The sequence below is a fragment of the Thermobia domestica genome, chromosome 1, assembly GCF_964235325.1.
Source record: "Thermobia domestica chromosome 1, izTheDome1.hap1.1, whole genome shotgun sequence".
In the NCBI taxonomy this organism is placed as follows: domain Eukaryota; kingdom Metazoa; phylum Arthropoda; class Insecta; order Zygentoma; family Lepismatidae; genus Thermobia; species Thermobia domestica.
This window is the reverse complement of record NC_137454.1, coordinates 198,073,378-198,088,254: the sequence shown is the minus strand read 5'-3', so window position 1 is coordinate 198,088,254 and position 14,877 is coordinate 198,073,378. Positions and strand designations below refer to the sequence as shown.

Below are 14,877 nucleotides of genomic sequence, written 5' to 3'. Positions count from 1 at the left end.
AAGTGGGTCATTCCATGTGAAATCAACCAAGCCCAAAACCTCATGGTGTCAGATTTCGAAGAAACTTGGTGTACATGTACACTTCTATGAGAGATGGTCATGCATCACATTGTAACACTGTATCCTCTGAAGTATCAGAGTACAGAGTGGTAAAAATTGACAAATTTGATGTTTTTTTTGTAGAATCTTGAACTTCAATTGGTCATACCTCACGTAAATATTGAGCTAGAGAGAAAAATAATATAGCATTTTGAAGAGGAAAGAAGTGAAATCTTCAAATTCTACGTTCCGCGGTTATGCCGGCTAGGCTAATGGAGACGGTGATGATAAGAAATGAATGAATTGGTGGAATGAAGCAAGTGGGAGAAGCCCGGGAAAACCCATGCAAACGGTGTTTGTCCACCCCAAAGTTCACTTAGCGCGAGCTGGGATCGAACCAAGGACCCTATGCACCAGAGGTGAACGCTCTACCACTGAGCCACCTTGGGCCCTTGAAGAGAAAAGAATAAGCTACAACATATGTCAGGGAACATTTATTTGAAAATCAAATATCTTCCGGGAAAATTTTGGATCACTGATATCTCAGAAATTGCCCATTTGACTTCCTTGAAATTGGGTACCAAGGTAGCCCTACATGTTCGGCGTGTGTCAAATGTCAACTTGGGCCAAGAATGGGCTTGAAGTCTAAAATTATTTTTCTTGACCATGTCGGGAGAAACACCTGGGGTGCCAATCTCTTCAGCTTCTTTTCGTGAATTGGTGACGCACCAAGTACCTGAAAGCTCTGTTTCAATACGTCAATTGGTGCGTCAGGTGATGTGAAAAGCTGATCAGGTTTTGCACTAAGAGACTGACCATCAGACGGTTCTTGGTCATCAATTGACCTGTACGTCAATTGCTCTGGAACGGCGCCTACTTAGTTCTTTCCTGCACTTGTTGCACACCTTGCTCCGACTCTGAGCTTTGAGTTATGGAACCAGTTCTGCTATCCACGCTTGCACCAGGCGAAGTCCAACCCTCACTTTACCGATATGACTGCCAAATGCATTGGCACAGTAGAGCCGTGGCAATGCTGACATAGTGGAATCACCTAAGCAGCAATACAGCTTTTGAATGCACACACTTACAGGTAATGGTGCACCTTGATTTGTTATTAGGTCGGTTCATGTTTTGTGCATTTTCCTTTTTCTTACAAGTTATATCCTTCCTCACAGCGACACGGTAATAGAACATGTTCATAATTGTACTGAAACATTTTCTTATTTCAAATTTTGGATGAAGTTCCAAAGTTGGTCATCCGTTTCTAGCAAAATTTTGAAAATTTACCGGGAAGAAATTTATAATTAGCTTGTTTGTGTGCTTGATAATGTATAAGGAAAACGACAGTTGTGTTTATTTTCTTATATAAACGGTTCTAAACATGGAACTTTTTGGCAAGCGGAGGGAACTACTTGGAGCAAAGTTACTTCATGGTAGACTTATGGGAATATAATGAACATTGTTTTATAAACATGGCTGGTGATAATCAGGAAAATCTATCAAAAATAAAGGCTTGTGTACAGCCCTCTCCCCCCAGTTCTTTGTCACCGGAAGAGTCACTACTAGTACTACTACTACTACTAGTAGTATTACTACTATTCCGACTACTACTACTACTTATATCGAGAAAAAAACCAACCAACCCCTGCGGGGCTTCTAACCCGTTCCTACTACTACTACTAGTATTGCTACTAACTACCACCACTACTACTACTACTACTTATACTAAAGCCTCCTTACCACAAGATTTACATCTTAAATTTTGATAATATGTGATTCCGATTCATTATGAACTAATATGAATCATTAGAATCACTATGATTCGTTAAAAATCACTTGGGGGAGCGGGCTATACTCAATCCAAAGTAAGTAAAAGTCATAGCTTAATCTAAAAATAAATTGTAGAAAATGCGGTACGCAACTAACTGTAAAGAAGCGCGGAGAGAGTTATACTTTTCAATGTAACGGTAACATAATATGGCAGCAAGGTTCTAGAACACAGATCTCACGATTTAGCTGTAATGAAGACAGAAAACAACGTGCCCTGCGGAGCTCTAATCCGCCTTACTCGCTAACGCTCGCTCGGCAATACTATGTGAATTAAACATTGGTACGGTACAGAAAGGAACCAATTATTACTCTTTTAGCCAAAAAGTAGGTGGACGACAAACTTTGGAATAAATGCTCAAGTTTTTGAGTACCATACAGTTTGCAGCACTGAACAATTGAAATATACTACTTTTGCGCCGTTAATACAATATGGATGAATCTGTAAATAGTGAAGAAGAAAGAAAGCAAGAAATTAACAAATATTTGCAAAATACAATTACAACTGAAGCACGGAAATGAAACAATCGTAAAGTGTATTAATATAATTGGATAAATAACATTTAAAACAGCTTTATGTTCCTCCGATCACGGAAGGAGCATCAACGGAACACTGACCGTAGAAATATGCTGGATTATTCTCAATTTACACTGTTATGAATAGCGCTCTTTAAGTGAACGTTTCACAACTGTAACCGACAACGCCTTCAACTAAGAAATCTTTTATCGCTGAGATTTTTTCTTCATACTTTCGTTCCATTGTCGAAAACCATTAGATTGTTTTCCTTGTGTATGGTTTCCTTTCTTTAAATTATTTAGTCTCTTCATTTTAAAATGTTAAGCGTTGTATTCACCCCTTCACTCGCGAGTGACATATGGACACATGGTAGGACTTCAATTCTAAAACACCATTATAAAAATATACTCAGAAAGATTAAAACATTACATTACGTTTGTTTGCTGCTTTAAGAGCTCTCTCATAATCAGCATTCTGTCCATATCGACTTAATTCTGCATACAATGTACTCAACCTCGACTCCTTGGTGGCAGCCATGTTGGCACCCAGTGATACCAAATGCCAACAAAGTTAAGTAAACGTTCCCTCGTACCGGTAAATAATTACCCTCATTCTGTAAAACCTCACGCTACGATAGTTCACAGAAATAAGCCTATAGTCAATACCAAGTTTTACTGTCCGTTCATAAAAGTAACTCACAAGCGCAAATACGGAGTACATGTGTAATTAATTATGATTCAAATGAAAGTATAGTATTAATTTCATGCTATTCGATATAATGAAAAGACATTTTTTTGACGAATAAAATTTCCCTGATATTTAAATTCTCAGTCCGCTACTGACAATTTATTATATGTTTTGTTTCATCCCGTAACATAAAGTGTAGGCCTACAATTAATATATAAACGCTTTACTGTAACAAAATGGTAAGCGCCACTTCTGGTGAAACTGAAAAAAATGAAGTGAAATAAAACCTTTCAATTTAACATCATACGTTATGTTCTGTAGGCTAAGGGAGACGGATGATAAAGGCAAGTGAATGACGGTGGAAGAATTGGTGAAACGATCATATGTGAGGAAACGGGAGAACCCCAGGGACACAATTTTATCCAGAAACTTACTTGGCCGGGGATTCAACCAGAGAACTCACGCACTAGAGTAAGTAATCTACCACTGAACCACCGTGCTCCCCTCCGTGAAATATTGAACTGGATGAGAATTCTGAACTTTCTGGTCCAGTTTGCTCGAAAGTTAGAAAATGTGGCATACCATTATGCTCTCCCCGAGCCACTCATACATTGCCTGAACTTGGAACTTTAGAGCTTTCTTAAATTTCGAAATTTGAAACAGGAACTATTCAAATGTATGGCAATTTTTCTACGATTGGATTTTAAGGTAATTTTAGAGTCTAGAAATTTCTTTTCTTCAAAGAACAAGTTGAAAGGAAGTCCTTCTTGTATTAAACTGAGTAAAGCTATGTTTAATTGCAGGCATCTTTTCTGAGTTTCTTCTTGTCTTGTCTTTCAACAACTATTTTCTCAGACTCAGGACCAAGGAAAATTTATTCAAGAGGCAAAAAAGAAAAAGAGAAAATGAAAAAAAAAAACTTGAATTTGAAACCTCTATGCATTCAATATTTATTAAAGCAGTTGGGATAAGAACATTCTCTCCAAGTTCTTTAACAAATTCACATTTGTTTCTGCAAGTTCGTGGATTAAAGGATTCCTACTCTGAAACAAATGCATTGAAATAACAGAAAAGTTCAGAGCATATTTTAAATGAAGATATGTTTGTCTTTTTTCTGTGATCATGTAATACACTTCTGTTCAGTTCATTTCTTACTTTCCGTATCATTTTCGGTGTGCTTGGACCTTGATCACTGGAATTCGGATCTATCCTACAGAAAAGGTACACAAAATACGTATATATGCAAAACAGAAAAAAGGCTGTTTCAAATGAGGCGTCTAGTGTCCAAAGCCGCCAAATCTTTTTTTCTTTACCAAAATTTATATATATATATCGTTTGTTATATGTTTGATCTAAAGGAATTCCATGGAAACAGTATTTTGTTTAAAATCTTAATATTTCACACTAAAAAACTAGTTCAAATATGAGACTTTGTACGCGTGTATATGGAGATTCAATGTACGTTTGCGAGATTACTCGAAACTAAGCGAAATAGATGTGACGGATTTTGATACGTACTAGGGGCCTCAAATGTTGATTGTTGTTATTATTGAGTAAGTTATTTATGCAAGAAGGTAGTAGCAAGCCTCAAGCCGACCTCTAATTGACAGAACGGTAGCTTATCCAAGCCAGAAGCAGTACGCATAGGCAGTGGTGCCCACCCCCCTTATGTCCATGACGCACCCCCCCCCCAATTGTCTATCCGTAGGTGTTCTTCCATGAAAAAATCTTCTTTTCGATTAATTTTACCCCCCCCCATCAAACATATTTATATAGATTTTTAACCCCCCCAAATATTTCAATGACGCAGTTTGCGTCATAGCTCCCCCTTGTGGGCACCCCTGCGCATAGGAAACTTTGAACAATAGAATCAAGTCTCGTGTCCCATAATCAAGCGAGAGCAGTCATAGTGTAAAGAAATCCCATCCCGCAGTGACTCTTTCCAGCAAAGAAGAGCGCTGAGAGAGAGGGAGAGAGAGAAAAGTTGAAATAGAAATGTTGATTGAAGCCTTGAGAGTGCATCCAGTGCTTTATGATACTAATCATGAAGATTACATGCAATGAAATCTTTCAGTTTTACGTCTCAAGGTTATGCCGGCTAGACTAAAGGAGACGGTGATGATGAGAAATGAATAAAATGGTGGAATGAAGAAAGTGGGAAGAGACGGGAGATCCCGAGAAAACCCACGCACACGGTATTTGTCCACCACAAAGTTCATTTGGCGCGAGCTGGGATAGAACCAACGACCCCATGCACCAGAGGTGAACGCTCTACCACTGAGCCACCATGGCCCGTTGATGAGAACAAGTTAAAAGACGAATTATGGATAACAGGCGAGTTGGATTATGTTACTATTATGTACAATTCACTCTTCTCAGAGGGCAAATTTGAAACTCCTTCAAGTGAATAAAGTTTGTTCGGTACAATTTTAAACAATGTGCTTATTTGTTCTTGCTATGGTCAGAGGAAACGTTCATAGATGGAAGGAGGGGGCAGTTGCTTTCCCTTTACCAAATAATCATGTCAGGAGTATGTAAAAATTAAAAAGAAATATAAAACTTTACTTGATTTAGACTTACCTGTCTATTGAGGTCTTTACAAATCCATAACAGTAAATAAATATAGTGAATCAATCTCAACAGTGAAATATTTTGTCTGATACAATATGAAAAGTGTAAGTTAAATCAGGGGAGGATCCAGGACCGACTTCTGGGGGGTGGGGGCGGTGGGTTGTCATAATGCTACTTAGAGCTACTTTAAGAGCTTCAAACTGTGGAATGGGTTTTATTTAATTTCAAATCTTTTAATATCAGCAATTGAACGGGTTGAACTTGTTAATGATAGACTTTCTTTTATTACTCTTAAAGGGGTCGGTAGTGTAATACTATTGTTTTAAATGTATATGCCCCAACACAAGATATATATACACGATATAAAAGACACTTTTAAAGAAGTATGACGGGTATTCGACCAAGTACCGCGATACCGTATGAAAATTCTGTTAGAAGATTTCAGGATATTTTCAAACCGGCAATAGGGAACGAAAGTCTGCATAAGGAAAGTAATGACAACGGGGGTAGTTTCGTGAACTTTGGAACATCCAAAAACTTTATCGTGAAGAGTACAAAATTGCCACATTGTGACGTTAATAAATACACATGGACCTCGCCAGATGGAAGAACACACAATCAAATTGATCATATTTTAGTAGATAAAAGAAGGGAGTCTAGCACAATTGATATTCGCTGGTTCAGAGACCCGACTGTGACATTGATCACTATCCGGTGGTAGCAATAACAAGAGAGAGAGATTATCGTTGAAGAAAGAGAATATTCAACATCTGAAAACGGAGAGGTTTAGTTTTAAAGAAATTAGAGGAGAGCCAGGCGAGAGGGGAACACCAGATTGAAGTGTAATAAATTCTTGTTTTTGGAAGGTTTTGAAAACTCTAATGTTGAGGATACTTGGGTTCAAATTAGGGATAACATTAAAATTTCAGCAATAGAAAAATTGGGGCACGCGGAAATAGGTAGGAACAAATCATTGTTCGACCAGGAATGCACCAAAAATAACGGAGAAAGGAAAATAGGCGAAACTGTGTTGGCTATAAAATCCGAATGATATAACTACACTAAATTTCGTTGACATCAGACGAGAAACTTCCAAAAAGTTTAGAAGAGAGAAACGCGATTTTTTGAAAGATTAAATTAATGAAGATAATAGTAAAAGAAAAATCGAGACATGTTCAAGGGCATCAGCGATTTTAAGAAAGGGTATCAACCTCGCGCGTATATCTTAAAGAGAAACAACGGCAGGGCCGTACTGGCCAGGCGAGAAACCGGGATATTTCCCGGTGGGCCCTGGACGGTGAACTTTTTTAGTGGGCCCTCCACCTCCTGTCGTAAGTAGCGGTATATGTATGAACCAAAAAGCACTTTTCACGCACTCCTTGCATACGGGAGTAAGGGTACGAAGGGCGACGTCGAGTACCGGGAATACAGTCAGCTAATCCCAGATCAGCGCTGCCAGCCCATGATGTTGTGAAAACAGCCTTTCACATTTTTCGCAATTCAACCCATGAAAGGTTCCTGATTCCCCACTTTGCTTTACACTTTTGATAATATTGAAGGATTAAGTTAAATTAAAATCTCAAATAATGCCATAACTTGAAATTAAATAATAATTTACATTTTACAGTAGCGTTGTTTTCTGTATAGAAAATATACAGTGCCGGATTAAGACCATTGAGAGCCCTGGAGTGGGAAAAACAAGTTAGCCCCACCAAAACTTTTATGATGAGCCTTCTCTCAACATCAAAAGTGTCCATGAATAATATATGTGACTCATGTCATGTTTTTTAAACTTTTATGGTGAATATGTTTTCAGTAATTTTTAAGATTTTTGGAACCCCCTTGGTTGCTGTCAATCAAAGCCGTAGCTAGAGATTTCGGTGCCCGGGATGAAGTAGAATCCGACGCTCCCCTCCCCTACACTCACCTCACAAGCTTTTCTTTTACATATACATATAAGAGAAGCAGCTTTTGTCGTTATGCCACGATAAATTTTTATCAGGCTGTTTGGACAGACCATTAAAACAGCCAAAAGCGATCATTAGTATTCTTTTACAAATAAAAGCTTTTTTTTAAAGAGGCTTATATTAGTTTTGTTAAACTTGACAAAACTCCTTTCGTTGTATACAAATCCAATTGGAGAATAGTTATAGAAATTTACAATTATTTATAAAATTTCAAACTATCGATAATAAATGAAATTTCAATGCATTAGAAACTATGTGCTTTTAAAATGTTTGAAATGGGTGACAGCATTAATTTTCAGTAATAATTGTAACCTTTTGAAATTTTATTCTGTATATGACCACACAAATAGTATTTTAATTTCGATTGTTTTGCGGTTAAAAAAAAGTCGAATATAACGGAAATTCAGAAGGAGCCTTCTTTTTTTTTTGTGAATTTCTCAATATTGTTCGATGGAGATAAAGAATATGTTTAATGTTTCTCTTTAAAATCCAACTACATGTGTTTGAAATTATAGCAATTACTTAATTTCTTAATGGATGAAAGTTCTAATTTTAAGGCTACTTATTATTAACATATTGAAAATACACATTGTTTGTATGTAGATAGATAAAAATATCACACTACTTGGTATGTATGTACAAAAAAAATACTGGCGATACAAGTAGTTGATGGGGAAATCATCCCAATAAATTTCTTCAAATTGGAAACATTTCATGTCAATGGAATAAAAAAAGAATCACTGGTAGTTGTAAGTCTTAAAAAAGACAAAACTCATTAAGATAAGTTCTGACACCGTAAGCCCCTATTTTACAGCTGCTTCAAGTTATTTATTAAATGTTATGCTAACTTCAGAAAATGTCATTTTTTCCCTTGTTTACTCTCATTTTTAATATTCTCGCGCAAACAGCAGCTTGAGGCCTTCTATATCACATCGTCATTAACAAATCATAAACAGTATAATAACTTTCTTTAAGTAATAAGTAAAATATTGTTGTGACTTATTGAAACCTTTGAGTTGCGAGCGAAGCGAGGAAGATTTTTTTTTAAAGAAACAAATTTATTCCTTTGCAATTCCACAACAACATTGATTTAATAAGTTGCCAATTTTTTTTCGGTGCGATGCGTCGTTTATTCGTTTCCAACACTTTTTCTTTCTTCTTTCTCGTTTTGCACCCTCTTGTTATTAGCGCCCGGGGTTACGGTCTCGCTAGCTCACTGCGTGGCTACGATTCTACTGTTAATACAGGACAATGGAGAAGTGTTGCATTTGTATAAAGTATAAATTACTTCTGATGCTTCATATATGTATTTGTATATGCACCAGGGGCGCCTATGAAAGGTTTATGGATCAAATGCGGTATTGTTATTTTGGTATGAAGTAATCGAGCGTGTGCAGATGATTGTACAGTTGCAAGAGATGAATGGAGGATTGGGCATTACGACAGATCTGACAATGCCAGGGGAGAAATTACTGCCTTAAAAAGTTTTAAATCTGCATTTTGCGAGTGACATTCCCGGACTTCTTTTGTTGTCGGAGGAGGGGCAGTACGTACATGTGAGTGGACCCCTAGAAAACACTTTCCCGGTGGGCCCCTGGGTTGCAGTACGGCCCTGGACGACGGGACAATTATTACTGATATACACGTGTAGATAGCATCTTGAATAGATGGAAAGATCCCTTTGATGATTTGCTTAACACACAGCCAGAAAGTAATATTCGTGGGGAAAGGGAAATGAACAGCTGAACCATAAATTTCAGAATCTAGCCGAACAGAATTAGAAATTGCTATGAAGAAATTAAAGAACCACAAATCTCGGGGTGTAGACGAAATTGTGGCTGAGTTAATTTTAGCTAGAGGGAAAAATTGTGGAACAAGATACACAAACGCATTCTCCTTATCTGGAACAAGGAGGAATTACCATAAGAGTGGAAAGAATGAATCATTGTTCCAATTCATAACAAAGGCGACAAAGCGGATTGTAATAATTTTTGAGGCATTTCTCTTGCGTCAACATCGTATAATACTGCTTGTAGACGATCCAAGAAAGCTTGAACAAGACACTTTTTCAAGACCATTCTAGACTATTTGATGAAAAAGACGTCAGCACTGACGTAATTTTTGTCTTGAATTCAATAGTTTCGTTCAAGAAATTTCGTTTCGGTTCTGTTCTAAACAATTCAATTCATGAGCATTCAATAGCCAATCAGCGCTCGAGTTGAGTGTAGGAAAATACAAACCAAGTATGATGGCGTCGTGGGACAGAGCTGCTGTTGAGTGTTACTCTTTTCCATAATTATCTGATATTCCAAGTGTGTATCATAATAAACAAAAGTTAATATTTGCGCCGGAAGATATTGTTAGTATTTTTTATTGATAATATTCACGATTTATATAGTTACAATGCTTGCATGCCCATTACTTTTGTTAAATTTTGAGACAATGAGAAGTATAAGTATTAATTTGAGAATTTAATATACAAGAATACCGGGTGTAGATTAAGAAAGAAGAGACCATTAAATAAAAAGATTATATAACTGATGTTTCTTGATTTAAAAAGACGTTATCAAATAATTGCGAACAGGTTGATAATATTCTCGCAAACTGAAGTATCCTGGAAATGATACATGCTATCCTGGAAATGATACATGCTATTATATTCTAATTATTTTATCATGAAATCCACACGTAGTATTTCAGAAGTTATTTCTTAAGGTAGAGATTACTTTCACGCGTGCAGATTAATTTTACCAGTGCTTTCCCGTAAGGTACAAATGTGCATCCTAACATATGCTACATACAAGACTGTGCAAAAATAATAATAAATAAATAAAATCAAGATACTATTTAACAGTGTCGGGGCAGGAGCGTTGAAGGGGTTCACGGGAGAGTATGTCCGTACGGAGCAGGCGCGTCATCGACGGAGATTATAGTACAAGAATAAGGATCATGTATAAATGAGAACAAACAACAAACCCTTGACATCATATTGACTCATTTGAACTGAACTATAGCTCTTGTAATGATTTGATACTGGTAACATTAAACTTCTAAATATAAAATATTGGTTTCCTACATTCTACAGGCATGTTTCGACAGTGGGAATTATTACGGCATCTCAGATAATTCTCCTTTATACACATTCACACATTTTAACAGTAAAATTACTATTCGTTTGACGGGTTATTCTTAACCAGTACTAAAACAAGGATGGATTTGTGAAGAAAGTGTGATGCAGATATGGGCGGTAAGTCCTGTAGCTGAAAAATATTATCATTGCTTCGTTTGGTTTTCTGTGATTTCAGCCTTTTCTTTAAACAGTCTTCGATGCCAAAGCATAAATAACATCAAAAGGCAGTCATTACCTCGTGATACACACAATTTTAGGAAACAGTTCGATTTTTTTTCTTTTTGAGTGTGGTTCTGTCATGAGCACGCCATTTGAAGAATCATTTTTTTTTTAAAAAAAAAAAAAGCTTAGTATAGGGAACGATTTTATACCAAAGCAGCACTTTACGTTTTTAACGTCAGCTAATCTAACTCGCATTTAATGTAAAAGGGGCAAACTACTTAGTGAAAATTCGATGGGTCTGCTGCAAAAACAATTGACCTGTTTTCTAAATTATTTAATATAATCTACTAAATTACAAATGACTGTAGAAAGTTACGAAAAATATGCTAATATTATAGCTATTCATAAGCAGGTCCGAACTAAATCAGTACGCAATTTCCCCTTCATTTGTTTTCATAATTACAGTCTCTTGTTTTGGACTGCTATCTATTAACAAGAATATAAAACAGATTCAATACCTCTATGATCGTGTAAATGTTGTTTCATGTCCATTCGAGATTCTTGTTCAAGTGTCTCGAACAATACTCCTTTGAACGTGCAAATTTGAGGTATTGAATGGTCTTGTTCTAGCTTTCTTGGATCGTCTACAAGCAGCATTAAATCCTCTCAAACATTTTATTAACAAGATTGATCAAATACTTTTGGAGATTATCAGTGAGGATTTAGACGAAATCTATCAACTATGGACCCGATATTTACCATTCGACAAAAGAAATGGAAATACAATAACCCGGTTCATCAATAATTTATTGATTTTGGAAAGGCTTATAATTCTATTAGGAGATAAATATTATGCAACATTCTTACAGCATTTGGAATACCGAAAAAAAAATGATTAATTAAAATGTGTTTAAACAAATCCCAAAGTAAAGTCCGAGTAGGAAAATTATTGTCCATGAGCTTCCTCTTCTAGAATGGCCTTTAACAAGATGAGTTGTCGACATTATTATTCAACTTCATTCTGGAGTATGCAATAAGGAATATCAAAGATAGCAACAATGACCTAGAGCTGAATGGTATTCACCAGATTATGGCGTATGTTGATTATGTAAATCTGATAGGAGAACAATAGAAGGAAATGCAGAGGCATTAGTAAATGCAGAAAAAACTAAATACAAAGAAGTTCACTGGGGTTATAATACTGCAAATTATGGATGCGTCAAAGTATCAAATAATATTTTCGATAAAATGGATGCTTTCAACTATCTAGGATCAATATTAACAGACCAAACCCATATCCATTAAGAAATTAAATGTCGACTGAAAAAACGGAATTCTTGTTATTATTCAGTTCAAAATCTTTTGTCGTCGCGAATTCTGGCGAGGAATTTGAAGATCAAAATATATAGGACGATAATCATGCCTGTTGTTTTATGGTCGCTTATTTTAAGGGAAGAACGCAAACTGAAAGTATTTGAGAATAAAATCCTGAGATGAATAATCGGATCCAAGAGGAACCGGAATGGCGGAAACTTCATAACGAGGAACTAAATAATTTACACCTATTAACAAACATGGGTAGGGTCATCGAGTCTAGAAGGTTCAGGTGGGCAGGTCATGTAGTCAGAATGGAAGAAAATAGGAACGCTTTCGAAGTTTTGACAGCAAATCCAATCGGAAAACGTGCATTAGGAAGACGTAGACGCAGATAGGAGGACAATATTAAGACGAATATCGCAGAAATAGGAATACAAAGTAGAAACTGGATTCAGTTGGGTAAGGACAGAAGTCATTGAAAGGGTTTTATGAACGCGGCATGAACCTCCGGGTTCCATAAGCAATAGAGCTAGTTCTTAACGGTAAATATATTTTGTGAAATATAATGGAAATTCAAGAAGTTTATGTTTTGTCTGTATGAAGATGGATAAAACAGAGCACACATAATACGTATGCACAGAAAACATATCCTGTTATGGAAAAATAATCCCAATAAATTCCTTTAAATTGGAAGCATTTCATATGCAAATGGAATTTAAAAATCACTTGTAGTGATTAGTCTTTGAAAAAGACGAAATTTGGTGAGTTCTGACTGTTTATGTTCTACTCTACGATTTCGAATATGTTATTATTCCCCTTGTTTACCTTCATTTTTAATATTCTCGCGCAAACAGCAGCTTGCGTGTGTCTCTACACTTCTCTCATTTTCATACCTTCATTCTCACCATCGTGATTAATCCGATTGGGTTGAAAAGTGTTATTAACTAAGGAAAGCCATCACCATCACAACGCTGAACACCTATTTCAGACTTTGATCGTTTCAGATTTTGAAAACACTCCTACGTATACTATAAGTCATTACTGTACACCTTGTATATCACATCGTCATTAACAAATCGTATATAATAACTTTATTTAAATAATGAGTAAAAACTTGTTGTGCCTCTTTTTGAAATGTTTTGGTTGCGAGTGGAGCGAGCAAGAAATTTTTTACCAAATCTCTTTCTTTGAAAACTGACAACAATATTGATTCAATAGGGCGCCAATTTCTTTTTGGGGTGACGTATCGTTACTCATTTTCAACACTTTTTTCCTTTCTTCTTACTCGTTCGGCATCCTCTTGCTATCATCGCCCGAGGTAACCACCCCGCTCGCTTGCTAGCTACAACTCTGCCGTGCTTTAATTCTCGGTGGGAGCTTATGTGGTTTGGATCGTATGTTAAGGTGTCGATCCATGTCTCAGTTAGCTTCATATAAATGTGAGACATTCAACGAGTTATTTTATTTTCTTTTTTAAATCATCACAATCTCAATCATATAAACAATTTTTGTTCTGATGATTCGCTCTACCGCCATTTGCTAAACTGGTTCATACCACTTGAAGTTTCTAGTAGACCTAATTAGTGGATTCATATGTTGATTTGGCACATTCGTTATATGTAAATACCTTTCGCGAAAGTGTATTATAAACTTAATCATCTTCTTTACCCTGATGTGAACAGTATCATATCAGGATGTGAACAGTAGCAGCGTCTTTGCTTCTACTTATATAGATGGACACTCGTATTCCCGCTGCCATTTAACTCCAATCTCAGTTGGTGTTATAAAAAAAAACGTTTTCTTCTGTGAATTTTTTCCAATAAAAAACCGTTGTTATTGATTTATGCTTCAAGTAAATGAAATGATCAGCAGAACTTGAGTCGAAGCCCTCGTAACTTACAAATCCTTTGTTTCTTTGTAGCTATACAGGCATAATTGTGTGATTGCCTGTATAGCCAGGTACATTTGGGTACCCTTTTTTTTACTAATAACTCGTGTTGTTGTAGTAGTTATAGTCTCGACTAGTAATAGCATTGTTATTGTAAACAATAACTTCATAAGAAAAAACTGTCCTTTTTATATCTTAGTTCCAATAGTGTTTCAAAATGAATATCGAGGTTTTAAGGCTTTGGAGTACTTATTACATTTAATGTTCGATTATAAACAACACATCAAGTACAAGAGCAACTCAAACAGATTTGACTACAAGTGTTAAATGTGAGCGCCATTCGTCACACAGCACATGTCGAGTCGATAGGTGAAAAAGGCCATATGACACAGACTTTCCGCCATGTGGCGCAAAAAAACATTCAATTTAGGGGAGTCTCGTTGCAACTGTACCATCTCCTGACGATTTGCCGACCCCCAGATGCGAACATTATAATTGTTCACATTAGGACTTAGGTCAATTGTCGATTTATCACTGAAGACGACACGTACCAGAAAATCTTCATCGTCATGCAGCAATATTTCATTTGGAAAATTGGCACGTAAACTATAGGCTTTAGACCCTTAGCAACTGTAAACGATAAGGACGTAGCTGTAAGCATCTCCTTAAAATTCTTCATACAGACGGTTGCATTATAAATACAGATTCAGTCTTTGCAAAATTAAAACACAAAAAGCTTTCTGCTCTCTAGCCACCATCTTCGCTAATAGCT

General features: G+C 36.4%; 1 protein-coding gene across 2 annotated transcripts in view; it reads right to left on the bottom strand.

The window, feature by feature from the left end:
- The window catches only part of Srp72 (signal recognition particle 72), a 51,170-nt gene extending 48,200 nt beyond the window's left edge, over positions 1-2,970 (bottom strand). Inside the window, exon 1 of one of the 2 annotated variants that reach the window (XM_081768136.1) lies at positions 2,818-2,970. In XM_081768136.1, coding sequence (XP_081624262.1) covers positions 2,818-2,920 — 103 coding nt within the window. In that variant the 5' untranslated portion in view covers positions 2,921-2,970. Of the gene's footprint in view, positions 1-2,484; positions 2,508-2,817 lie in introns of those variants that run through there. The other variant, XM_081768145.1, reaches the window with a different exon arrangement.
- Between the last annotated feature and the right edge of the window lie 11,907 nt (positions 2,971-14,877).